The sequence below is a fragment of the Carassius auratus genome, chromosome 5, assembly GCF_003368295.1.
Source record: "Carassius auratus strain Wakin chromosome 5, ASM336829v1, whole genome shotgun sequence".
NCBI lineage: Eukaryota > Metazoa > Chordata > Actinopteri > Cypriniformes > Cyprinidae > Carassius > Carassius auratus.
The window spans coordinates 22,218,153-22,245,464 of record NC_039247.1 but is presented as its reverse complement, the minus strand read 5'-3'; the positions used below and the strand labels follow the sequence as shown (position 1 = coordinate 22,245,464).

The 27,312-nt window shown below is 38.7% G+C and overlaps 3 protein-coding genes across 9 annotated transcripts in view; all 3 read right to left on the bottom strand.

Annotated features, from left to right (window-relative positions):
- The window catches only part of zswim7 (zinc finger, SWIM-type containing 7), a 46,983-nt gene extending 44,433 nt beyond the window's left edge, over positions 1-2,550 (bottom strand). For 2 of the 4 annotated variants that reach the window (XM_026253461.1, XM_026253438.1), the window contains exons 1-3: positions 2,464-2,550; positions 1,907-1,989; positions 493-514 (exon numbers count right to left, since the gene is read on the bottom strand). In XM_026253461.1, coding sequence (XP_026109246.1) covers positions 493-514; positions 1,907-1,982 — 98 coding nt within the window. In that variant the 5' untranslated portion in view covers positions 1,983-1,989; positions 2,464-2,550. Of the gene's footprint in view, positions 1-492; positions 515-1,906; positions 1,997-2,446 lie in introns of all 4 variants that reach the window. The other 2 variants (XM_026253446.1, XM_026253456.1) reach the window with 2 other exon arrangements.
- Positions 2,551-3,105: 555 nt separating this feature from the next.
- Positions 3,106-4,024, bottom strand: LOC113069370 (nanos homolog 1-like). Its single transcript, XM_026242399.1, has one exon. The coding sequence runs from the start codon at positions 3,690-3,692 to the stop codon at positions 3,255-3,257; it is 438 nt and encodes a 145-aa protein (XP_026098184.1). The 5' UTR covers positions 3,693-4,024; the 3' UTR covers positions 3,106-3,254.
- Positions 4,025-6,307: 2,283 nt separating this feature from the next.
- LOC113081311 (active breakpoint cluster region-related protein-like) overlaps positions 6,308-27,312 on the bottom strand; it is a 138,077-nt gene continuing 117,072 nt past the window's right edge. For 3 of the 4 annotated variants that reach the window (XM_026253393.1, XM_026253401.1, XM_026253407.1), the window contains 7 exons: positions 12,525-12,584; positions 12,330-12,439; positions 11,691-11,830; positions 11,045-11,179; positions 10,816-10,921; positions 9,761-9,911; positions 6,308-7,705 (listed from right to left, as the gene is read on the bottom strand). In XM_026253393.1, the coding sequence (XP_026109178.1) occupies positions 7,616-7,705; positions 9,761-9,911; positions 10,816-10,921; positions 11,045-11,179; positions 11,691-11,830; positions 12,330-12,439; positions 12,525-12,584 (792 nt within the window). In that variant the 3' untranslated portion in view covers positions 6,308-7,615. Of the gene's footprint in view, positions 7,706-9,760; positions 9,912-10,815; positions 10,922-11,044; positions 11,180-11,690; positions 11,831-12,329; positions 12,440-12,524; positions 12,585-20,937; positions 21,464-27,312 lie in introns of those variants that run through there. The other variant, XM_026253415.1, reaches the window with a different exon arrangement.

The window sequence follows — 27,312 nt, the reverse complement described above, 5'->3', positions numbered from 1 at the left end:
AACGTCATCCAGGCATGATTAAATAATGTCTGAGAGAGATGCAGACCTAAGTGAACACATGACGCAATGATGATACTGAAACCACAATCAATTGTCCAATAAAGCAAAAAGTGATGTGAACAGCCATTTATGGAAGAATGTGATTCCCACAGAAGAGTAATTACTGTGGTTTAGTGCTTGCCTCGGTGGCAGACTGATGAATGTCATTGTGGGTTTGAGGATGCTTTCAGAGTCATGATTTATTCAGACAATGATGTCTAGAAAGAGAGCCCTGGGTAAAGACATGCATGTGTGCTTGATAAAGCTTGTGCGGAGTATTTCCGGAAACAAGAGGTAAGATCTGGTTTCTGTACAGTGTTCAGTGGCAATAAGACACATCAGCAATAACACTCCTCGACTTCAGGTCAAGAGGTCAGTACTCTGCAGATCAAGGCCACATATCACAGTGTGGTAAACGTAATCTGAGCAGTAGAAGATGTGGGAAATACTTACGCTATTAGTAGGTCATCTGGTACTATATGAAAGAAAGAAAAAAAAGAGATAATATTAGTTAACACTGTTTTATAAAAGTGAAAGAATTAAAGGCACAAAGCATTTTTAAATGAGGAAAAGCAGCATATATGAGTACATGAAACATAACATCTGGAAACAATTACTTCTTAATAGTTAAGTGCATGTTAAACGTAATAATATAACCAATAATCAGTCATTCAGAACAGCCTATTTTGGTTGTTTATTTTGGTAACATGGTTCTCTGGAGAAATTGAAAAAAAGACATCTCAATCTCAAAAAACTCTGCAGACATCTTTACTCCTCTAATCACAACTCCCTTGATGCTTCTCTCTGGCATTGCTTGACATCAAAATTCCAGCAGAATAGTGTCATTACTCTTATTCGAATGTTCTGCGTTAAGTCTTGTCTGCAAACATAAGGATTTCACAAAAACTCAAAGAACAGTGATATTTTTACACACACTTATTTAATACAAGACTTTGGATAACTGAGCATTTAATTAGGCAATAAGCTCTGAAGAACATGATACTGTAGGAAAAACCTGTTTTTATACTATACAATGAAGTGAACCCTATACAACAGGCAAACACTTCCAGTCCAGTCCAAAAAAACAGGTGAAGTCTACTTAAAGAATCATGAAGCACTGTGAAAATAGACGCAGCTGGTATAAGTGCGCCATCCGCTGTCAGTAATAGAAATTGGAGCCATTTCTACTGTCCTGTCTAAAGATTCGAAATGTTCACTGACTTAACTGTTCACCTCCACACACTCATTTTTATTATCAGACCTGAACACTTTTCTTATTCTTTTATTTTACATTTTTGATCGATATGTCTGTTGTTCAAACTTATGGGACACAATGGGGTCCTAATGTCTAAGAACACACTGACAATTTTTAACCAAGAAATAAATGTCAAATTAAATTAAATCCTTGGTAACACTTTAGAATAGGTAAGACTTGTTAACTATTAACTACGACATTTCTCTCATTAAATTTTTTATTTGCTATTAATAGTTAGTAAGGTAGTTGTTAGGTTTAGGTATTGGGTAAGATTAGGGATGTAGACTAAAGTCAAGCAGAATAAGGCATTAATATGTTCTTAATTAGCACTACGAATACATGGCTAATATCCTAGTAATATGCATGCTAATAAGCAACTTATAGGTGTTACCTATTCTAAAGTGTAACCACATCCTTCAAGAATAATATAATTTGTGAAGGAAAACAATGTATTACAAAAATACACAATAAATGCAAATTTTCACTAGATCAGAGACTTCAGCAGCCCATGGTAGTGTGACTGCAGGAGGTCTTGTTTTTCTGCTTTTCAGCTGCAGATGTGAATGAATGTTTCATCACTCAGACATCAGTGAGCTTGAGGTTCACACTTACTCTGCTTTGTCTCCGAGTACGTTCTCTGTAGGTCTCTCAAGAGCTGCTCAGCAACAGAAAGCAGAGATGAGCCCATGATGCACCTGAAAACTCAAATAACCACAAGCATGAGTTTTACATGTCTTTGCATAATAATTTACGTTACCGTACGTGATTTTAAACTTTGAAAGGGATGTGTAGTTATATCATGTGTTAGTTACATTACGTAACGTTACTGATTTGGCTTTAGTAGCTTTCTTTTACACATCTGTAAATGTGGAGCTTTACGATAACATTACGATGTTATCAATTTGATTTAAAGACAACTACTAGAAAACGAGCTAATTAGCCAAACAATTGCTCTGTAATGTTGACAAGTGATCATGTTTGTTTAATACACGGATTTGTATAATAACGTTATCTGAAATCCAAACAATAACATCAAAACCTAGACTTCGTAGATTCGTAACTTCGAGACGACTCGAAAGCAGCATCTAAAAACATCAACTGACCGAATATCAGTTGAATGTGTGAATATTTAATGTACAGCGACACACGCACAAGTGTAAACATTTTACCGTGTTCATGTTTCCCGCAGATCCTCCGTGACGTGTGCTCTTCTTCTTCTGCGGTAGTTTGAAGGCTGTATAACATACTGATGGTTTATAGCGCCATCTACGGTGCTTAGTGCAATCGGCATTAATACTTTTACTTTTAAAATCATTTAAACTCATTGAAAAATCAAACATTCTAAAAAGTTATAATATTCCGCGAAACATCTCCTAATACCTTTCCAGAGTTACTTCAGAGAGTAGAAGTTCCTGCTTTAATATGAAATAAATCTCATGACATGTTTTAAATTAAAATTTGTAAAATATATAAAAAAAAAACATTTATTAAACTGACCGATGAAATCAAGAGACAATTATTTTTTTAAACAACCTGCTTAATTGCATCATGTTAAACCCAAATCTGTTGAATTTGTATCATTTGTAAACCTAAAATTGTAAAATGTATTTTAGATTCAGCAGGTGTTTATTTTGTAGTTTTATTTTTCACTCGTTAAATGTGATTAGATTGATTATCAGAAATAGCTACTGATTTGGATAAATTATTATTAGATGACTGTCCATTAAATGCCAAACTATAACAGCAAGGAACGCATTTAAATGCAATTTTAATGACAAAAGCAAAAAGCTGGTTTTGGTGCACTAGAAAAATATTTTTATTTTGAAGAAAAAAAAACATAAAAACTCGTTTCAAACTTTACCATGCAAACAACTTTTTCTGAACATATTTTCACAACATAGGCTACTTCGAACACAGGCTTACAGTCTTCAGGTGAACAGAAGTGCGCGAGTGCATTGATTCACATGTTGCTGGTCCCCGGTGTGTTTCTCCGCGGACAGTAGTGGCGCGTGTGCGCCCAGTCCCCGGTGGCGGCGCAGAACGGGCACACGTAGCTCCTCAGGATCGGGCAGAGGATCCGTCCGTCTCGTGCCTTCAGCCTGTGACTCGTGTAAACCAGCGCCGTCTCTCCGTTTTGTCTGCAGAATCCGCAGGTGTCTCGCGGGGTGCGCAGGTCACGGCTGGAGGAGGCGGAGGTGCTGGAGGCGCTGCTGGTGGAGCCGGCTCTCATCGGACCCTCCCCGGGTGTCCCGTCCTCAGCGGAGGCGCGTGCTTCATCCCGATGCTCCAGAAGCTGCGACAGAGTCCTGCGGAGATCCATATAGTCTCGCCACATGATGAAGCAGCCGTCAGCTGCGGGGAGGCTCTTCTCGCGTTCGGTCAAAGAAGGGGACTGCATCGTATCCGTCTTGAGTCAGGTGTGTGTCCTCCATCATCACACCGATCTATTTATAGGAGAATCGTCTAAAGATTCCAGACAGGAATGCATTCTGTCTGGGCCACAGAACACCTGGCCCGTGCATGACCGAGGTCGTCACAAGGTCACTGGGGTCATGCACGCGCTTCTGTTTGTTGTGATCGTGTCAATTACTGAGCAGCACGAGTCTGTCTGTCTGTCTGTCTGTCTGTCTGTTGTTAACATTGTAACTTTTTCAACTAGGCCTACATACCAGCTTGTACTATTAAAAATAAGTTGTTAGAACCTAGCAGCCTGACATGTAAGCAAACAAATCTAAAACCCATACAAAAAAAAAAATAATAATTTAAAAACTAAATTAAATTTAGATTACCAAGTGTGTTTTTTTCTGCCTTTGTTAACTTAAAGGTTAAAGTTTTTTTTTTTTTTTTTTGAGTTAATGAAATGTGTTATTTGGAATATTTATACCAATAAACATTCTGAGAACAAGCACTCCAGGCTGGGCCATCTTTGATTTATTAAAAAAAGATGATCCTGTATCTTAATTAGAAATTATAAAACCTTAATTTTCTGTGTGTGTGTGATTTAACATATTTAACATATTAATATATTAACACATATTATTGAACAAACATATTCAACAACATATAAAACATAAAGCCTAGGCTAGGAGTTAAATTCACAACTTGATTCGTAAAATTCAAAACAACTCGTACATTTTGTGCTGACACAGAAAACGAAAGTCTACAACATTAAAAATGTGATTGTAACATATGCAAGTACTAAAAAACTGAAAAAGTTTATTTTCTGTCTGTTTTCTATAGTCTGATTAAATAAACTTTAATTGTGACCATATTTTAAAGTTTTATATCGGCTTTCAAGTTGGCTCACTTTATTTTTTGAAAATCAGACTCCACGTCATAAAAACAGCCTTCTTCTGTCTTAAGTCCAAGTCACACTGCACTAACAGACGCAGACCAGCACTGACAGGCAACAGAGCATCACTTCTCAGACCTTCCAAGACCAACAAATGCTGATCCAACATGTTCAATCAGTGAATACAAGCACCAACCAACACCAAATTACACAGGGGTAATGCACAACCCGGTTTTATCATCTATAAACTGGCTACTTATTAAGTTCAGTATTTATAACCAAGTATTGCTGCCTTCTTATAAGGCCCTATGCTACTTGTACTGTACATTGAAATTAGTACAGTACATACTTTGAAAATATAGTTTAAAAAAAGTTTACTTAATATAAATGAACTTCAGAGAATTATATTAAAGGATTGGAAAGCCACTGCTCCCCCATGTTTTCAGAAATGGCTTGCGGAGATGGTCTCTGTTTTAAACCTTGAAAAAATTCGTCTGAACGAGTCAAAGTCTCGTAATTTTTCCGAGATCTGGGGTCCCTTCCTCCAACATTTACATAATAGTAGAACTTAAAGATTATTATACTATTTATAGTAACTATCTGTTATGGCTATGATTTTTGTGGTAATTTTTGTCCCTGTCCCTGCATGATTTATATTCATTTAACGTATGTTATTTAGGTATTTGTGGAATTTTTCTAAACTAGTCTGGCTTGTTGTTGTTTTGTTTTTTTTTGTTTTTTTTGGGGGGGGGGGGGTCCATGATGTTTGTTTGTTTGTTTGTTGTTATAAAACTAATAAAAAATAATATGGCAAAAAAAAAATATATAAATGAACTTCAAGAATACATCTTTTTCGTAAAGGGAGTAATTAAACCGCAAAATCATAGACAGATTATATTGCAATAAATATGGGACACCTTTCCCCAAACCGATATATGAATGACTAAATATATACTGTTTATCCTTATCTTCATTATATAGTGGACTATATGAGTGATTTTATTGTGTTCACTTATTACTCCATAGCACTTACAAAATATGATAATATTGTCATTTTAGTTTAACAGACTAAATGAATGGCAAACATGATTCTAATTTAAGAGGGTTTAGATCTGGCTGTGTGAAACCAACATTCAAAACCACTGCTCGAGGAATCATGCATTTGTGTGATAACTTCCCCATGTGGCAACTAGCCCTGGACGTCCCTGTGTTTAGAGCAAACATTTAAATGGTGCCTATTTTATAATTATTTAAACAAATGAAAGCATGGCTATTTTGTCTCCCAGAAACCAACACCAAATGTTGTCATTGAGCATTTCATGAGACACTGGATCCGACTCTCTGCTTTTATTTATCCCAAAGTGTTGAGTGGGGTCCAGGTCCCAGCTTTGTGCAGACCAGTTCTGTTGTTCCACACTGGAGACATTAAATCAGTTCTATACGGAGCTCACACAAGGGCATAATCATACTGAAAAACTTTGATATGTTTTAGATAACATGGTGTAAGAAATGTAGCGTGTGGCCATTCAATACCTGCAATTTAATTCAATGTTACTGGCTTTGTATATGCTTTTTATATTTATATGTCATGCTGTCCAATATTTATCAGTTATTTTTTATTTTTTCTGTAATTTACTATGGAACAATTCACACCACAGTAAAGTCACCCCACATAAGCATATTTGTCTTCAAGTAGACCTTTTAATAAAAGAAAAACTTGCTGTGCTCAATGTACACTTTTATTTATTTGACTAAAAATGGAGAAAAAAGGTCACATCAACATTTACCCTTGTTAATACAGTATACTCAATATCTTTCCAACAGAAGTAAAATACACCAGTTTTTAATTTCCTTTTATATTAAAATATCAAAGAGTCTGCAATCTAACAGTGCTTATGAAGTACATGTCACTGGCCTTATAGCAGAAAAGTTTCATTTTTCCCTCCGCTCTGCCAGTGGTCTTCAGCAGAGTAAAAATGATAATAATTTAATAAAATCAAAATACATGAACCTTTGTTATCCAGCCCACTTTTCATCTGACAAGCAGAACATGCATGTAAAAAAAAAAAGAGAAGGCAATTACACAGATCTTTCTACAGATTAAACTGAAGTATCACCAGACACTTTTTTTTTTCCAAATCAAGATGATTTTCATTTTTCCAAGTATAATTTCACTACATTGCATATCACGACTGGTCCCGAAAGCTGGCTGATTTAACTGTTAGTATCGCTCTTCTACTGTATAATCAAGTCTATACTGACAGGAAGTTAAAATGAATAAAAAACAAATAGACCAAAAAATTGCAAAGAAGTCTCAAATTGTACTGAAATGTACAGGCACGATTAACAGTATATATTCATAATAAATAGGGCAATTTTTGGCCTGGATGTACTTGGACAAGGAAGGTCTGGGATTTCGATGTTTTTGCCCAGAAGGAAATGCTCGCAGCATGAGATTTTATTTTGAACAAATGCATTTGCTCTTTCTCTCTCACATCAACACATACACAGCTCAGTGTCCTCATATCACATGCACAAAAGCTTATGAAACTAAACTAAACAAACAAATAATATTTATAAACACGTAAATGCCGAGTTCACTTCCAGCAGCGGGATCACTGAACTGGGCTTCAGCGGAGATGCCACAACGGATGCAGACATCCCAGCATGCATCTGCAACTCAGACAAACCAACCAACCAACCTCCTGAGACACAACCTTCAGATGGGACGGTACATGATGTGTTCGATGTGGTAGTATGTGTGTTTGTGTTTGGCAGGACACCTGTGTGATAAGTGCAACATTTGTATAAGGTGATGCTGGATCCCGGGCTCGCTCAGATGGTCCTCCTCTCGCTGCAGTTCTTCTCCGCACTGGAGCCAAGAATAAGCTCCCTTTACACATGAACATGACTGGAGACAACAAACGCAGGGGAGAGCGGCCACAGGCTCGCTCCGTCTCCCCGTTGGACCGTTGGCTTTGTACACAAAAAAACAATGTTTGAGAGGAAGGGAGTCTCTGTTGTCGGAGTTAGACGTCAGTTGAGAAATAGAGTGTGTTCTTCTTCAGCTCAGCGAAGGATATGGGTGGATGCTGCAGGTAGTACAGCAATACCTGAACCTGTGAAGAGAGAGAAGAGAGGGATTCATGACACTTACATTCTCAATCATGTGTCAAACTATCAGCATTTTTCATCCACACCACTAGATGGTGCTGCAACTGTGAGTTTAGTCTGATGAAGAAACTGGAAACTACTACTTTTTAACACGGAACAAGCCATATCAGAATAAGTTCAGAATTGGTACTGATGATTATTATTGGTAGTAGTTGTAGTATAAAGACTAATGCCCTGTTCACACCAAGAACGATAACTAAAGCCGAGTTCAGACTGCATGATTTTCAAAGTCGTCGGGTCACTGTTCTTTGCCAGCATTCTTCAAACACGCTGGCCAGCATTCAGTCACTGCTGTGTTCACACTGCACGATGGATCGGCGACAGAAGGTTTCACACTGCATTACTTTACAATAGGGAAGAATCGCCGACAGCTCTGTCTGGCACGCAAACTGTGTTTCACAACCAAAAACACACGAGATTTGACAAGGAAACAACGCAATATCACACGTGCAAGACCGGAGTTTTCACGTGAGACTGGGATAGCTCAGATGAAACGTCAAACAGACACGGGTGCTCCTGCTAAATTTATACTAATCTATTTTAAATTTCACGAGTCCAAATAGACAGAAGAAGAAAGCCTTTTTCTGAAATGAAGCCATACTTGCTGATATTGTGGTCTATAACTCCTCCCCGAACTCCCCGCTGCTCTGTATCTTGCTCTTTCATTGGCTGTCAGTCATTGCCGATGTAGTTTTCAGTCAGAACACTTTTCACACAGCATGATTTTGAATCGCCGACAGGTCCAGATATTTAGCATGCCAAATATCTCACGGGCATCGGCGACTCATCGGTGATTCTCTCAGATCGCGTCTTTACTCATTCACACTGCGTGACCGAGCTCAGATTTGCCTGTGATTTCGGGCATCTGCCGGCGATTTCTCAAAACCTGTCGGCGAGCCAAAAACTGGGCTAAAATCGTGCAGTCTGAACGCGGCTTAAAGATAACGATATTAGCGTCAACGCCATTGAACGATATCATCTGTTTATTCTAAGCGTATGCTCGTTTGCCACTTTAAATTCTCGAGCCCAATCCAGCAGGTTGGATTCTGATTGGCTGTCAATGTTTTTATGTTTCATCAGCTGGAAAATCGTTCCGAAAATGATTCCAACGATATTGTTACTCTGTGCCTTTATTGTTATAGTTGTGGTGTGGACTCTGCTATTCTTTAATACTGAGAACAATTTTTAGAACTTTATCTTTATCGTTATCTTTATAGTTTTTGTCCTTGGTGTGAACGGGCCTTTAGAGTATATGAGCTTCAAACTATTAATAATAATAATCATCATCGTCATTATCATCATTCCTCAAGAGATCAAGAAAGCAACAAACTAATAATAGTAGTAGTATTAGTGTTGTTGTTAAGAGTATCAATTTCCAATTATTAATATATATTATTTTATAAAAAAGAAAAAAAAAAAGAAAATATGAGCTCCAAAGTTATACACACTTGGGAATTTTGTCAAAAAACAGCTGTGTGTGTGTGTGTGTGTGTATCTTTTGTTACTGTTAGGGGGGGGGACTAGGGTGGGTGTATGACTTTGATTTTCTTATGTTGTGTCTTGGAGCATTTAGCTGGAAATTGGTTAACCAAGGAACATTATCACGTCAAAGCTGGTTATGACTTTTGGCTCAGGCCGCTTGTTCAGTTTCTGATATATCATGTACAATCCATAACAGCAACATCAACAGTCAAAGAGTCTCTTCAGATCCACTCACACTGTAAACATGCTGCTTTAGATGAGCAACACATGAGCGCATAAACACAGGAGTGAGCTGAAGAAAACCCAGGACTCGCACAAGGGCAGTGTTTTACTGCAATAATAATCAGTATCACTGCAATAACAATCAGTATCACTGTAATAATGTAAGTGCTGATGTGGATCTACAAACTGTCAAACACGCCTAACCACAACGCATTAACTGATATGTGATATATCCATGAAGGGGAAAGACAGTGTAAAGCACTGAGAGAGCAGCGAGAATGTAGGCCAGGACTGACCTGTGCCATGACATCATGTGACCAGATGTCAGAAGCCATTGTGACGTTGGGCTTACTGATCTCCGACTCTGACGGTCTCAGCAGAGTGGGGCCAAACACCGTGCCCAAATTATGCAGAGACATCTTATTGATCGGCTCCTTCTCTGCCACCCTAATATGAGAGGAAAAAAAAAAACTTATTAATAAAATCTTATTAAACAATCATCAAGTTGAACAGAGTTTCTAATGACTCTGCACATGTACTGTAGCTCAAGTGTGATGTATAGAGCTGTCCAGCAGGTGTCCACAGTGAGCAGTGTTAAGTGAATCCAGCACGTGCAGTGTGTGTCTGTGATATGGACAGTGGTTAGACTTGGCAATATGGCCTCCAGAGAGATTATTTGTGACAGTTTTTATAAACCTGAGGCCTTGCTAGCTAATTGCCGGCGTTCCAGGGAGATTTGTGTGAACTGAGACCGCAGTTTCACACTAACTATTTATGATGGTGACTGAACTGATGTTTTTATGAAGCTGCTGGCTTTAAAGAGTCACTGTCAACAACATAACTCCGCTTCAGGTATCGTCTTCCCTTGTTGTAGTATATTTTAAAATCTGGAATCAATCAGCAGCCGTCTTTAGAGCCACATGATCCTTCAGAAAATGTTCTTATATGATGTTTTGGTGCTCAAGAAACATTTCAATGTAGAAAACAGCAGTTTTAAAGAAGTTGTTTTCACTGCTTTATATTTTTTGGAAACCTTTCAAAAGAATGCGGCAAAATAAAAAAATTGTTTTCAAGAAACATAATAAGGGAGTACCATATAATTGACAGTAAATCAGCATATTAGACTGATTTGTGAAAGATCATTTGACACTTAAAACTAGAATAATGACAAATTTGGTGGTACCCATTAAGAATGATAAATAAATGTTACTAAATTATGTTTTTTGAAAATGTAAAAATGCAAGTTTTCTGTAAAGTTTGTGTGCAGGTAAGGTTAGAGGATCGATTATACAGTTTGTCCATTATAAAAATCATTGTGTCCATTAAACATGAGTGTGTGAGATGCTCTTACCTCTTCAGGTGTTCCAGTAGAGTGAGGAATGTGATGAGATTTGGGTCTGGTAGTGACCGCAACAGATGCATCATGCAGTTTTCTTTTGCCGCAGGATCTGATAGAGCTATGATGAAGAGGAGTTTGATAAAGTGGAGTGTTATTACACATCGAGACATGACTCTTATTTGCTACTAATCACGCAGTGGTGCAGTTTTAAGTGTGAAAGATTACAGATGAAAGGCCATACCAATGCCCTCCATGAAGGCCGGGTACAGTCGGTCTGTGAGAAGAGGTTCTGGTAGCTCCCTGAAGTACAATTTCAGTGTCCCTGCTATGGCATTGATGTCCATATCACTCAACATCATCAGGATATCTTTGGTATCTGAGAGAGAGAGAGAAAGAGTGAATGATTTGCCATCACAACAAACGCTGCAGGAAACACTCACGCAGGCTGGGTAATAAAGCTCCTGGTATGACATATGACATAATAGTGAGTAACACATGTATGCTAGCCGAGGCCACAGCTCTGGATGGTCCCTACAGACTGTGTGTGTGTTTGTTTACTGAGCTAGCCGACAGCTGGAAGGGGTCAGACCTCTGCGTGGCCTTTCCCACAACACTGCTGCTGCTTTTAGACTCAAGACACAGGCCTCCACTGACCTCACACAACCAGAGTGAAAGGAGACTGATGGGAAACCAAAAGGAAAATATAAGATGTATCAGGAAGAAAAGAACGGAGAAAAATTGGACTAAAAGGGATCGGACTAAAATTCTGATGCAAATTTCCACCCATCAGACTGCAAGGTAGCACCCAAAAAGCCACCACATGCAAATCACAAATAGTTAGTAGCTGAATGAGCATGTGAAGTGTGATTATTTAAAGAGTTTCTTACTGGCGTCAAACGCAGCTTTGAGGGCCTGGATGTCTGTGGCCACTCCAGAGATCCTGTAAATGCCCACTTCATCAATCCCTCTCTTCTCCACCTCCTCAATGCACTGCCGCACAATGTAAGGCACCTTGGAGCGTTCACGTCTGAGGAACAACAACAGGCAAACTCAATCTACATTACGGAAACATACAGTACAGGGAGAAACTATGCAGGCTTTGACAAATGTTGTTCAGTAAGGCTAAATCCATCATAATGATGAAGTGTATTGATGCAGTATATTTTGAATATTTAAAGTCTAAAATTATGAAATTAATTTTCATCTGTATTGTGTTCGGAATCCATCGAACAGTAATGGACTATCAAAAAAGATTAAAAAAAGGTAGAGTGGGACATTAGTTCTATCCATCGGTTGTTAAATGGATTTTGAGATGGAGCCAGATCTGAAAACAAGCTTGTGGAAGTGTGGTTTAAATGATAGGAGTCACCAGAAAGTCTGTCATTTTCAACAGAAGGTTCAGTTATGAAATAATAACTAAGGTAAAAAAAAGTAATAAAAAAATGCATTGATGAACCGTTCACAATTAAGTTTAGTAACATGAATGTAGAAAATATGGCAGCTTTAAGACTTGACATTTTACTCACTTTGTTACCACGTTGATTTTGACCCCAAACACGCCGCTCTGTTTCTTAGATGGCGTCCGCTTCAAACTTAAGTCCCGGCTCGTAAACTTCATGGAAAACTCCACTTTAATCTGAGAAGGAACCATAAATGAGATAAGTCACAAGAAACTGGTAGGGCTATAATGGAGAAACAATCAATGTGTGATAAATCTGTACCCCATTCATTTCTATGACATCCATATGCCAGTTTTTGGACTGCACAGTCTGTGGGTCCAGCTGTAAAGAGACAGAGAGAAATAAGTGTGAGAATTACTTCATCCTTGATGCAATGCAATGTAAACACATTGGCCTCACAGAATATAGTCATAGGTCAAAGGTTAGTCGTGAGAGACAGCGACCGACCAAGAGTGCTGGAGGATTATTAAATTAAGGTCAGTGAAAGAAATAAAAAAATATTTCAACAATGAATACCAATAAATTGCCTCCAGAAGGAAAAGCCCTGAGGCTCAGAAAACAGCCATGGTTTTGAGGATTTCAGGAGAAAAGCTGTTTATCGGGGTGCATAAGGGTATTTCAGGTTTATGATGCAATCTTTTAAACAGTAAATGCCTGCATTGCATGTTAAATTTCAAATGTATTTGAATAGCTCTTTTCACATTTACATTTATGCATTTAGCAGACGCTTTTATCACCTTACAGTGCATTCGGGCTAACATTTTTTACCAAACGTGTTCCCTGGGAATTGAACCCACAGCCTTTTGCACTGCTAACACAATGCTCTCCCACTAAGCCACATGAACACTGTATACAATACACATTGTTTCAAAGCAGCTTTAAAGAAAATCATCATGCTAAAAGTTTATAATTTCTTAAAGCCTTATAGATGCATTTAGCAGAGCTGCACGATAATATAGTGTATATTTTGCAACGATACGAGCAATCAAGCAGTTTAGATGTGCTATATAGTATGTCTGTTTCTACTTGCAAACTATTTATGTGAACATTTTAAACCTACAGCAGCAGCTTATTTTTATATATCCCTCCACCCCCCACTTTATTTATTTTTTGGGCGGGGAAATAAGACTCAAAATCATTTTACTATTATATCTAAAAATTCCCAGGCTGTCCTTTCTATAAAAAAACCATGAGAAAGTCACAGTAGATTTCTTCCCTTGCTATTGCATATCTAGACTGTAAAAGTGAAAGTTAACTGTACTGAAGTCCAGCACGGATGAATCCAAGCTGAATGAAGCTCTATAATGAACACTGTCTTCACTCAAACACAGCACTAGAAACACAACAAACAATAAAGCGAGAATCACTACTTCAATAAACTGGATGTGTGACAGTGACAGAGAACTGTTATATTCAGAGATCAGGCCATTTCTGACATATATACCATTGAGTGTTTGGTAGCATCTATAATTCATAAGAACTCACTATGATATTTAGGTGTTTTCGGGCTACTGTTCTACAGTATATGAACATATAAGGAAAACCACTCTAGACGAAACCTGTGCTGTTTCCATTAACACATTAACTCTCTGAGGAGGACAGACTTAGTTACAATCGCCCTCACGTACACAACTGTTTCCCATGCTACATGCCACAGACAAGATGGATGATGGGAAGGGCTATCAAGGGGGAGCCCCCCACCCACACACACTCTTAAACTAATCTGTCGATCAAACTCAAAGGTACACCATAATAAACACCCCGACATGGTCTGAACCAGATCACTGTTAGAAATCCACTAAATATGCTGTTCTGGTCTAAACTAGGTCTCAATCTAAAACAATTCCTGTGCATGTGTATTTAGTTAAACTTCACAAACAACATGACGTTGGCAGTCGAATGAGGGAACACGAACAGCACACATGCTGACAAAACTGCCATAAAATGAACATTTACAGGAAAACATGAGTAGGTTGAATAGCTTTTGGTAAGAATGTCTGGGAAGGTATGTCAAGCACATAAAACTGCATTAGCTTGTATCACTCAAATCTATTCTCTCAATACAATCAGTGGGCAATCATCATTACTGATGCTGTTTGTACACACATTAGGACTAGAATGAGATTCTTATCAGATATTGATGGAATGCTGAAGCCTTTATTATCCCACTGCTAAACCAATATGACATGTTTACACCAATCAAGTGAAAAGGGTAATAAATGGATATTTTTAGGAAGCAGGGAGTCTGGTGTTTTCTTTACGGTGTACTTCGATTTAGCAGACATTACATTTTCATTACATTTTCTTTTTCTTTTTTAATTTGTGCTAAGAATTTTCTTAGAAATAATACATCAAATCACAATTATGTCAAACTATTTAATAAGGGTTTTTTAATTATAGGAGATATTCATTCAAATGATCATAAATCTATTTTTGAATAACCTAAAAGATCTGGACAACTCGTTGACTCACGGATAACTCTGAAGTCATATGCATGTCAAATCATCGCAGCAGTCATTCTCTTTATGAACTATTAATGAAAATAACAGTATTTATCACTCCAAACTCTGACAGCTGTATTCTTCTGCAATATGAATGTAGCTGCACAGATCCCAAATACACATGCCCTTCCTTGAGCCGTTCTCTAACCTTCTGGTGCTTCTTACAGTACTTTATTAAAAATGTATCGAGTCAAACAGGTCCATGATATGTCAAGAAAATCCTTTAATACAGCTTCACGGCTTACCCTCACAGAGACTCACTTGCCTTGGAGTCACCTCATCTGCACAAGTGCAGTAACTCCTAGTACAAGTCCTAGTGGATTATACAGCAGTCACTAGTACTGTATGTTCAATGTCCTCATTTAACCGCTCAGGGACTGTACAACCACAACAAAGATTGGAGCTCATTGAAATGCTTTGAATTAAGAGCATCCGTGCAGACCTGAGAATGAGGTTTGTGTTTGCTTTCCTGCTTATAAAAGGAGAAAATGAGTTCTGAGGTGCTCAGGTCCATGACGACCTCAAACAATCCCTATTATAACATTCATATGAAAAATCATCTAGAAAACGGGATTAATCACAGGAATAGACTTGGAGAAGGGTAACATTTACTATAGCAAACATGTTACCATATCACATATTGACAAAACCATTATATTATCATGATTGTTGCATGGTATTAGAATTCTAGAAACAAGGTATTACCAAACAAAAGATGCCTGGAAACCATGTGGTATCATGAAAAAAAGTGGTATTACTACAACACATGCTCAAAAAATTATAGTATTCCCATGCTACATATTGAAATAAAACCTGGTATTATCACGGTAAAAATAAATATTTCTACACAAATGGAAATCCTAGTTAATATAGAGCAGATCCTGCACTGAACGTTGGAGATCCAGATCTCCATTCTGTTCTCTTCTTTCCTCTCCTCTCATTCAGCGTGTCCCTCCACCTCCCACCCAGTCTCTGTTGTGCCAGCCTGCTGCTGTACGGAGCAGGAACACAGTGTTCTCTGGCCGGCCTCTCTCTGCTCTCTCTCTAGAGTCAGAGACACTCTGCTCAGAGGATCCTCACAGAGAACAAAGGGAGGAAGAACATGATATCAGGACATGTTACACATACAGCAGACGCATGCAGCACACGAGTCAATGTTAAGATGACTTTAAAACCCCACTACTCCTCTGATCATGTGTGTGTGTGTGTGTGTGCATGCATGTATATACATATACATACACACACATTTTTAAGTAATTAAGTATACGCGCTTCTGGATTTAGCACTGCTGCTAATTAAAGAGCTTCAGTGAATGATTGTCACAGTTTTGCATTGTGCTTTGAAAACAGCATGGGATAGCCTAAATTTATGCTTTCAGATTAAACAGAAATATTACAGAGTACAGTTTGTTGATGTAAAATGGTATCTGTGCATTAACAGATGTCAAACGTGTCAGTCCGCAAATGCATAATTTCTTTGTCACAGCACTGTAGATTCTGCAACAGTGCAGAAAACTATATGCCAAGAGTATTTTAATATCTGTCAGCATTGGTAGGCAGAATTCAGACATTGAAGAACCAAATCCAATCTCTAAATCAATTCTATCTTTCAGAGATTGCTTCCTTGAAAAACCGAAACAGTCAAGCTCCTCTTTGACACAGTGTAACATCCAGCTCCAGTGTAATGTCAGATGTGTGAATGAATGGAGGCGATTTATGTGACAGGTGTGGCTCTGTGCTCGTCCTCCTTACATAAAGAACCTCAGTATTACATAATAAAGCCTAACGCATCTCTGAAGATGTAACGTGAATAATGGTGTGAGCAAACATGCACAAATACAGCAAAAACACAGTTTGTATTTATGTTGCGTTGGTTTATACTGTAAGAACACACATGGAGCAATGCAGGCTAAAGCACTAAAATAAACACACAACAGCTTTGTTAAAAACAAGCTTTCAGTGAAATATCATGCTTGGTTTCATAACATCCTGACCAACCTATTTATCTAGACTATCTGACACGCTACAGCCAGACACCCAGCGTTACCCTTCACACATCTCTCCGTAGCATGTGGCCAGTAGTTACAGCTCAGTCTGGAGACGTCTTGGCATTTGCAGGAGAATGTGTGTTTGCTCAGTGTGTGGTGTGGGAAAAAGCCGTAATTACTGTGGTATTCAGAGGTTGGTGTGAAGGTCAGACTGATGTTTGCTTTAGTCTTCTGATGTCACCGGCTCAGCTCGGCCTGCCGGACTGGACCGAGCCTGTTCCAGTAAACCTTACTTAATCACACAGGAAATGCCAACAACCTGCTGACTCATAGACCTGGCCATCAATGTCATGCTCACATCACACATATTTTTGTACAACATATATAAGACCCTCAATATAAGGTATTTAAACAACACTTGTATGACAGAAGTACTGTTGATATCATTGTACAGTGACAATATCAGATGTTAATATCATAGAACTGATATATACCATGATGCTAAATGATTATCATACTGTATACAGTACATGAGTAACATTTACGGTAATATAAAAGTCTCTACTGTTACTACAGTACTGCATGTTTTCATAAGGAAAGCTTCTTCAAAAGAACAACAGCATCATTATAAAGCAAAGTAATGCTAATGTGTCTAAAAACATGAGCAACATTTTTCTGTGTGTGTGACTGCTAAAAATAGAACTAAAAGTAACTACATAAACTCAAAACAACAGCCCCAGGAGACACAACTCGTAAATATCGTATTATCGTAAATACCCTGAAAGTTATGGAGCATAAGATATATTTTTAACAGACTGTCATTAAAGCAGGGACTGTTAGATGTTAATGCCTCTGTTTCTAATAAACGCAAGCCAGTTAACCTAAAAGAGGACATTGCCATAAATCAAGAAACATCTGCTAAGAGAGAACCATGAATAACACAATTAAAAAACGTGGAAGAACTACTGAATCAGACCGCAAAATATTCCAATACCACAACCATGCATTTCCAACATGACACAATGGCGTACACTGGACACCGTAAATAAAGTGTTACTGAAACATTCAGTGCCAGAACTATCAAATATTATATTGCTCACATCAAGGTACCATGGGACTACCGCAGCACTTATTTGTATAAAAAGGAAATCCAAGCAGGTCAACATCTGTCGTGTCCAGTAACGGACCTCGCCATCACCCTCCTCCACTTCATTAGCCCAAAACGCAAGGCCTTGTGGGGGTTCAGCGGCCCCTCATAGAGGTCTGGTGCCCTCACACTGGCAACAGAAGATTTATGTAGGTGATAAAAGCATCCATTACCATATAGCTGGCATTTAAAGGCCTTTTAGGAGGAGCAGGGTTCATCAGTGGTTCACTCATTAGCATGTTATAACCTGGAGCACCATACGCTGAAGAGAAGATAGTTACAGCAGAGGATGGGTTCATCTCTGGGGACGTATTCTTCTTCTTGTGCATAATACATCTCTTTCACACAGACCCTCCCTCCTTCTGTTCTTCAATTCCTTTGAAGGGACGGACAGTTTCAGCATTGACACAAGGGGCACTATAGTGAACACTAGTGTGGGCTGCCTTCTTAAAGTCAGTCACACCGCATCAAAATTGTGTACAATTCTACCAAAATTAATTCTCAGTCAATCTATCAATTATCTAAATCTTTCTAAATTAGCTAGTGACTGGTTGGCATCTTCCAGCGAGATGCAGGAATTCATATGATGCAATGCTCACAGTGACATTGGTCACTCACATTGGTTGCACACTCGGTATTGCAGTGAATTTTAGGAATAAATGTGTACACTTGATAATGTGCACTTTGGGGGGTTTGGACACCACTTCAAATGGGTGCCCCCTCAAATATTGCACAATATAAGGGTATGGGGAGGGGGGTGTTCTGTTGAGATTTACGTTTATCAAATGAAAACGCATTTGTGGAGGTCAGACATAAGCAGGTCATGAGACAACACTGGGATCATTCACGACCAAACCAAAGGAACACACTCATACAGATAACCACACACTCTCTTGGCCACAAAGACTCATTCAATATTCAGTCAATGAGACTGGCCATCTGTGAGAGAGCTCACAAGTGTGTTTCAAAGCATTTTAAAGTGCAAATGACTGCAAAATGAGGTTAGTTTATAAGTGTAATTGGCAGTAAGTGGCAATTATCTGTGTAGCTTCTTCACCTGTGTCTGAATTTGAGCATCTATGAGTAACTGTCTGTGTCTACCTACAACAGCCTTTATGTGTCAATACCTGTGGGAAGACAAAGACAGTAAATGTACATGATTTACAGGCAGAATTCCTCCTATAAAGGAACATGCTACTATATATCTGGTACCATCGGAATGATGTTTGAGAAAGAACAGAGGGAGAGGAAGTCTGAGAAAGACAAAGCAAGGGACAGAGAACTTCAAAAGAGCATGTGCTCAGCACATGGAAAGATACGGGTCTTCCTTTGTTGTGTATTAATAACAAAAGCTATTAACCTAGAGTCACAGTGATGTTTGATACAGCTGCAGCCGAGTGTATACGGTCAGCTCTGGGTCAGTGGAACAGGAAAAACACTGACCTGAATGAGCAGAGCACACGTACAGAAATACAACAGAGGTAAAATGCTTTGTTCTTATAGCCAGAAAGACTATGCACATAAATTTCTGCTCAAAGTGCTGGCAGGGTATATACCCCACGTGGAGAGACGAACGCAAACACACACATGCAGCTGCACACCTACTCGCACAGTTACATGCAGAGTGTGAAGGCACTGATCTCATCACAGCAGAACAATCATTCAGCAACAGTGAACACTGAGCCGGAATCAATTAGATCATGTGACAGACACCAGAGCGATTCCATCAACGCTAGTCATACTAGAAATGACACAATGACGTGCAATCCTTCTCTCTAAAAACAGGGGTCCCCAACCTTTCTTGCCATTTCAAAAATGTAATGTCAGTACGAAATTTAAAGCAATTAATACTTTCATTCAGCAAAGATGTACTAATCAAAAGTGAGAGTAAAGAAAATTGTCTTAGAATATCGGACAGTCTTCTATTCAAAGAATCAAAAACATTTTCAGCAACATTGACAACAATAGAAAATGGATCATGTGACACTGAAGACTAGAGTGACGAATACTGATAATTCAGCTTTCAATCACAGGAATAAATGACATTTTTAAAAGATATTAAAATAGAAATGTTAACTGCAATAATTTCACAATTGTACATTTTAAACTGTATTTTTGGTCAAATAAATGCGACCTTTGTTGATAATTACAGACTTCTTTCAAAAACAACAACAACAAAAAAACTTACTGGCTTCAAACTTTTTATTGTTATTATATAGTTATTGAAGTACCCACTTAAAAAAAAACTATCCTTAATTTATTTTATTTTCAATTGGGATGTCTATCACACAAATCTGCAGTTCCTCCATCGAAACCTCTATCGGTCTGAAAAATACTGGATTTTGATTCTGCCTTATTGAATAAAGATGCATAGGTTCATTAAGAAACTGTGCTCTGGATCTACCTCGATCCTTTAAGAGCCTCTGAAAATGCATGATTTGTAATTATGAATAAGGAAGATTATTCAGTGGTGTGTGTGAGAGTAAAGGTGTGATTGATTGACCTCCATCAGTGGGTGGGTGATACTTGCCAGGGGCTCGGAGGACAGCAGGTTAAAGTGATAATTAACCTCTAACTGCAGCCAGACTGCACACACACAACTAACACCTAAAGTCCAACTACACTGAACACACTCATTCACAAACCAAGAGTGAACAAACCACCAATGTATAAAAGCAAAGGAAGGAGGAAAGGCATACTTCTACTACAACATACTCACCAACATATATTTAAACATCTCCATGTTCAACATTTTAACATAATCTTCTAAAGAATGAAACCTATACAGGTGAAGAAAAAAAAGCGGGTACAAGAGAGAGGGAATTGATCTGCTAAAAAAAAAAAAACAATTTTTCTAATAAATCCATAAAATTATTTTATAGGATCAACATTCAGTTTTTTTTATTTCCATAAACAAGCAGCATGATAAAGAGCAGATTCATTCAGTGACTTTCAGTCAGTTAAAGACCGGGAAACAGGCAGAAAACCAGAGCAGAGAGAGGATGTAACAGATGGAGAGAGAATGAAAGAGTGAGTGACCTTTTGTCGGAGCAGTTTACTGCGCACGCGGCCCCACAGTTTGGCACCAGTGTTGGTGTGTCTTCTGATGGCTGAAGGATCATCCACGCAGCAGTGCTGCTCCACGCGTTCACACACCGAGTTCAGATTACAGTCCGTCACCACGATCTCTGTCATCCTGACTGTGTTCCTCTCGCAGCCGCGCACTGGGAAAGAGAGGGGGGCACTGACCCCCGGAACGCCAGTAGTACGATTCCCAACCGAAAAACCAAACTCTTTCCAGAAAACGAAGAAATCTTTTTCTTGTTTCTTTACTTGGAGTTCACAAGACAAAATTCTCCAGTTCTTGTGTTAAGTGCTCTGAGACTAAAAATCAGCAGACAAACGAATCCCGAGCACTTAAAGGTTCATTCATAAAAAGTAAATGTTGCCATGGTTTTGTCTTTTCTCAGGCTTAATAATTGAACTATAGATCCTTAAAGTAACTCTCTCCCCTGCCTGCATCTCTCTCCTGCTGCTCTCTGCTGTGCTCTTCTCAACATCTGAGCTCCAGAAAACACAGAGAGTGAGAGCAAGAAAGAGTGGGAGGAGAAAAGGAGAGAGGGAGGGAGGGAGGGAGGGAGGGTGTGGGTGAGCTGATTCGATCACCGAGCAGTTTTAAAGATGCGAGACGGAGGGAAGGACATTCTTTGTGTGTCGAGTGGCATAAGGCCACCATCATCTCACAAAACGTGTCAAGAACATTTCACCTCCAAAAGAATATTATTCAAAGGAATTATGTTTTGCATAAAGAAAGAAAGATTTTCATTGTGACTTTTTAAAACAAATTACATTCCCACAGTCAGATCAGAATTATGCAATGCACATTATATGTAAAGTGTTCAAAGTGTAAAACCGTACGTATAGACGGTTTCAACGGCATCAACATAAACAAACGTTAATGTGCGTGAGCGCTTTTGTGGACCTAACTTAACTTCCGGTAGACTCCAAATAGAATCAATAACAACAGCCAAGTCCCTCTAGAGTAGATATTTTTTGATAACAAACAAAATGTGTTTTTTGTGTGGATCAGGCGGACTTAATGAAAATGCTAATTCATTCTTTGCCAGCAGGAGATGTTTTAAAGCATAGACATAAAGTGCGAGAAATAGAGGTTTCCCCAGTAACAGCTGTAAACAAAGCAGAGCTGGTACGCTCACACGCTGCTTTATCAGGCATATAACATGCAAATCTTCCTTCAGAAATACAGCGATATAAAAACACCCGTACTTCGTTTTGATATTTAAACAAATGTAAGGAATTATTATTATTAAACGTGCAGTACATTACGTAACGTTACTCATGTTTATTTAACGAAGCCTTTTTGAAAATCGATCAGTTTTAAAATTGTGGTGAGTCTCCAAAAATAAATAAATGTATGGGAAACACATCCCGCAGCACAGCCACCTGAGCCCAACTTCAGTCTACTCATCACCTTGCCTTTAACTGCGTTTGTAGATGTCACCGCAGCCAGACCGATATACACAACACAGACCGGAAGTTAACTTAGGTCCAGGCGCGTGCGCCCGATGAAACGGTCTATAATATACAATAGAATTTAGGTATGTAATATTTTCATCAAGGATGCAGTCAATTATTCAAAATGTGAAAGACCCAAAAGATTTCTATTTAAAATAAAAGTGGATTAATACTGAAATATTAAGCAGCACAACTTTTTTCAACATTGTTAATAAAACGAAATGTTTCTTGAGCAGCAAATCGGCATTATCAGAATGATTTCTGAAGGATCATGTGACACTAAAGAAGACCTGAGTAATGGCTGTTTTAATAACATTTTAAAAATGTAAAACCTACTTAATTGTCATAAAATGAATGTTAATTATAATTAAAAATACTGGTCCCAAAAAAAAAGCTTAATTCACTTAACTTGTTTTGATTTTGGGTTGAAATTTGACCAAGACACATTTTCTTCACATTAGCCCACAAACCTCAGTAAGTGACTGTCATCTGGGCCCTGACCTGAAGCACCATGCAAACGCAAAGTTAGAGACAAAAATACCCTTAAAGTTTGTGCGTCAGTGAACACAAACACATTTCATCATCTGACACTACTGTTACAGAGCACATTCTCTGCTTCTGTAATCTCTGCAGTGTGTGTCACCGGGAGCCTGAGGCGGCTGTGTCTTCTGGGTTTTGGTGTTTATATGTTGGTTATGTAAGCAGGAGTAGGATTGTTCTACATCTTCTAGTCTCTAGAGCTACATGCAATGGTTTCTACCGGGTAATTTGCTCTGCTTCCTTGTCTCTCTTTCCATTTGTACTTTCACCACCTTTACGCCACCCAAATCTAATTTATACTGCATAAGACCAGAAAATCACTAAATTACTAGCTCTTTGTGAAAACCTCACAGGTGCTGCAGGAGCTGTGGCTGGTTTTATGGGAACATCAAACAGGTTTACTAAAAATAATGCCATACTAGTGCTGAACCATGCAGCTAGGCACATCCAGTTACCCAGGATTCATCTGAACACGGTATGCTTCCAGGCCTCCACAGAATCAGCATCCACAAAACCCTGGGGCACGTCACAAAGTTCCATGTAGCCCCTGCCTCTGGTGTGCTAGTTTATTAAATATTTAGGCTAAAATTGATTATGCTTTCAGCTACCAAAAACAGTACAGTACTCTCAGCTCTGTGCAGCACTTGTTTAAACTCATTAGACGGACTTTCATAGATTCAAATCAGCGCAGGTAGTGTACAGATTCCAACTGACTTGGAAATATCGCAACACCGTGTTCGGTCTTTCCAAATCACATACAGGAAAAAATTCCAGTTTAACATCCATGCATTGTTTTTTTACGATAAATATCCATATTTCAAAAGTAATAAACAATTTTTTTTCTCACTTCTGCAGGACCTTATGGAAGAATGAGTTATTGCCTGAATATATGATAACGTTACTGATGTGTGCATACAAAAACGTTTGAATGCTAAGCTTCAGATTGTAGTTCTATTTCAGTCTGACACAAGACTGATAAATTGAATTAAAGGCAGATAGTCAACAGTGAACATTGACACACAGTGGCACTTCCTTGGATAGGGAAGACTGCAAGCTTTTTAGATTTGGCATTTTGCTGCTTCTTACTGAGAGCACTGTAGTAACCAAAAACGACAAGGATGCCAGATTTAAACTTGAATTTAAACCAAATAAGCGCCACAGCTCAAAGTATGCACTATTAGGCCAAGGTTCTGTTAATAAAGTAACTCTTAGAAAACTCATTAGAATTTTTATGTGTTCCTTTCTTTAGATAAAGACCAGTGCACAGCATATTAAACAGCCTTCAATCTGAGGGCATGGCTTTGGCCCCAGGGCTGCTTGGAAGAAGACTTAATGGGCCAAAAGGAGACACAGGGATTGAAACGGCTGCGATATAATTAGTGATTAAGATGTGTTGGGTGTTCTCGGCAGTTAGAGCGCTCTACCTTTCTTTCTCTCTGCCTCCAGAGGGTTGTGGTAAGAGGGCATGTAAGAACACTGCGACTGGTTATTTTTAAAATAGAGATGAAATGAAGCAGACTCATTCAGGCTATGCGTCATCGTTCTGAGGACAGAATGTTTGGGGAAAAAAGGCGAGACGCTTTAGAATGTGAGAGCCAGGTTTAAATGTGCTTTAAACACGTGTTATGGGATGTTTTAACAGTAAAACTCTTGTTTCCACCATAGTACATCTTTTCTCCAGAAGCATCGTGCCCCTTCAGAGCTTACAAAAGCATTATTTTTATCTTAAAGGTGTCCTTTTATGCTCTTTTACAAAGTCTTGATTTGGTTCTCAGGTGTATTAGAATAGGTTTTCATGCTTGATTGTTCTAAAAACAATTTTTTTTGCACGTTTTCTATTATTGCGGCATCTCTCCTCCCAGTCTGTCTCAAACACCCTGTTTAGTTCCTGTTTCAATGAAACCCCTCTTTCCAAAATACAAAATGTGCTCTGATTGGTTAGCTGCAACACAAACATAGATATACACATGAACAGGATGCTCTTGCTCACTGAACAAAAACACATCATGTATTCTTAGAACCACGAACTATTTTTTTTTCTTCACCATGTCATATTGTCTTATCTCAACTGAGTCAGGACTGCTACTGGTGCACACTTAAAAAAAATAATAAATAAATAAAATAGGTGCTTGATGCCCTTGTGCTTCTCTATGAAAGTAGAGCAAAATGGAAATATAAATAAATCGAGTCGACTTTAGCATATGTTAGGTGCTTTAGAAGACTCTTTCATCTCTTCAGAAATGAGTGACAGTGATGCTCATTAAACAGGTGAAGCTAAAGGCTGAAAGAGGGAGTTTAGATCAGGGTAGACACTCTATTCTCTTGCTTTTCTCTTTCTTCTCTGTCAGACAGACACTGGCGGCTTACAACAACAATGCACGAGGGAGGGGAACGGTTTTCATCCCACAGTTTTTCTTTCTTCTCATGTTGGAGGCTACATTCTGCTCTGTGGTTTTGAAGTTGACCGGCTTCCCACAGCCCTGTACAGGACAAGTGTTTTGGAGAGTTTATGAATGGATGCACAAATGAGGGTTTCTCCCTGAGGGCCTTTAGATATCTGCAGGTGAAGTTTAGCAGTGGATGAAGCAAAGCTCACAACGTTAGCATCTCATCATGACCTAAACGACTATTAAAGAAGTGACAACGAATGGATTCACACTCAAGGCACAATCATAACCTTGTCTCACTAGTTATTCAAGGATGTAATGACTACATCTGCATGAGGCATTTTGACCAGAGCCACACACATATATAAACATAAGAAAAGGGCGGCCCGGTAACCATACGCTTGTCTAATCCACTTCAAACATTCAGAACTCAAGTTTATGAGATAATAAAGTCTGTTTACAATAAGAGTTCCAGTTTTAGTGAAAGTGGGGCCTAGAAATTATATGGATTTTACTCCGTTTCAAGTGGTCTCATGGTCAATTACACACTGTCATTTATATGTCTTCATAATTTTTAAGCACTTAAATATTTAAACACTGTAACTATTCCTTCATATAAACATTAACCTAAAATGTAGGTGTTTATCCATGTTTTATTAAATTTTATGCTATAATTTTTGTGGGATGATGTGAATATTTTGGATGGGTGCTACCCTTATGCCACTGGAATACAACTGAACAAAGAGCTGAAAACATGACAAGCAGAACCACACTGATGTGTGTAATGGTGGTGATGTGGAAAGATGGGAATGGGAGGGTTGGTGGGGCTGGTAAAGAGTTGAGGTGTGTGTGTGTGTGTGTTTGGACATACAAATCACAAAAATACCACATTATTACCATTTTGGATATTTTTGGACACTTCAATGGAGATAATGCCTAGAATACAGTGTGAAAACCATAAATGAACGCAGTGGTTATTCACTGCTGTGGCGCACATCCAGATACTATGGTATTACCATCATAGCACCATGGCAGAATGTATCATTTTAAGATCTGTTAACGCACAAACATTAAAAACTGTGTCTGTGAATCACAAAGAATAGATGGAGATGGGGAAGAGGAATTAAGGACAGAGAACAGGATTGGGGATCCGGCCTTTCATGTGAGGGGCTGAAGGCTGGGTGGGTGTGGGTGCGTCCTGAGGGAGCGAGGGGGGCTTTGAGTGCATTAACACAGACCCTGCTTTCATGTGCGGAGAGCAGATCCCATCCCACCCTAATGATGGTTTTAAGAACAAAAGCAGCTCCACAGTTATAATAAACTGCCTCTTTCTGAATGTGTGTGTGTGTGTGTGTGTGCGTGCATGTGTGCGTGCAGCACCTGAGTGGCAGGAAACGTATAAGAGCACCTTTACAGATCTGTAGATTATGCCGGGTTGCCACAGTGACTGTCTATAAGCACTTTAACTCTGAATCAATATTCAGAGCCGCCATACTCTGATGTACTACAAGAGGAAAACTGAAATTTAATAACTGCTCTGATGCAAGCATCATCAGATACGCAGCAATCATTTTACAGACTAACAATAACCTTAATAACAAAAACAACACAAAATACACACTCCTCGTCTAGTGACTTCACACACAAAAGCAGTCTTCACAAGCTCTCTTTGAACTGTCACTCTAGCATCTGTGTGTGTCTGTGTGTTTTCGCTGAACTCGGCAGGTTGCCCCAGTTTTATCTCGTTTGAGCGTCACGTGGATGATATTGTATCGTCTGATATTCCACAACAATGATTAAGAACCCTAATATTCCACATCCCATAAGGGAATTCTGGGTGAATATCACAAAGAAATATCTGGGTGATCCTTCAGCACAAAATCACAAGAAAGAATACAATAAAAATAAGAATTAAGAAGAAAACAAGTTATAAATTTTCAAATAGAAAAAA

Excerpts from the sequence above, each read along its gene's own strand:
- LOC113069370 (XM_026242399.1), bottom strand. The coding sequence starts at position 3,692 with ATGCAGTCCCCTTCTTTGACCGAACGCGAGAAGAGCCTCCCCGCAGCT.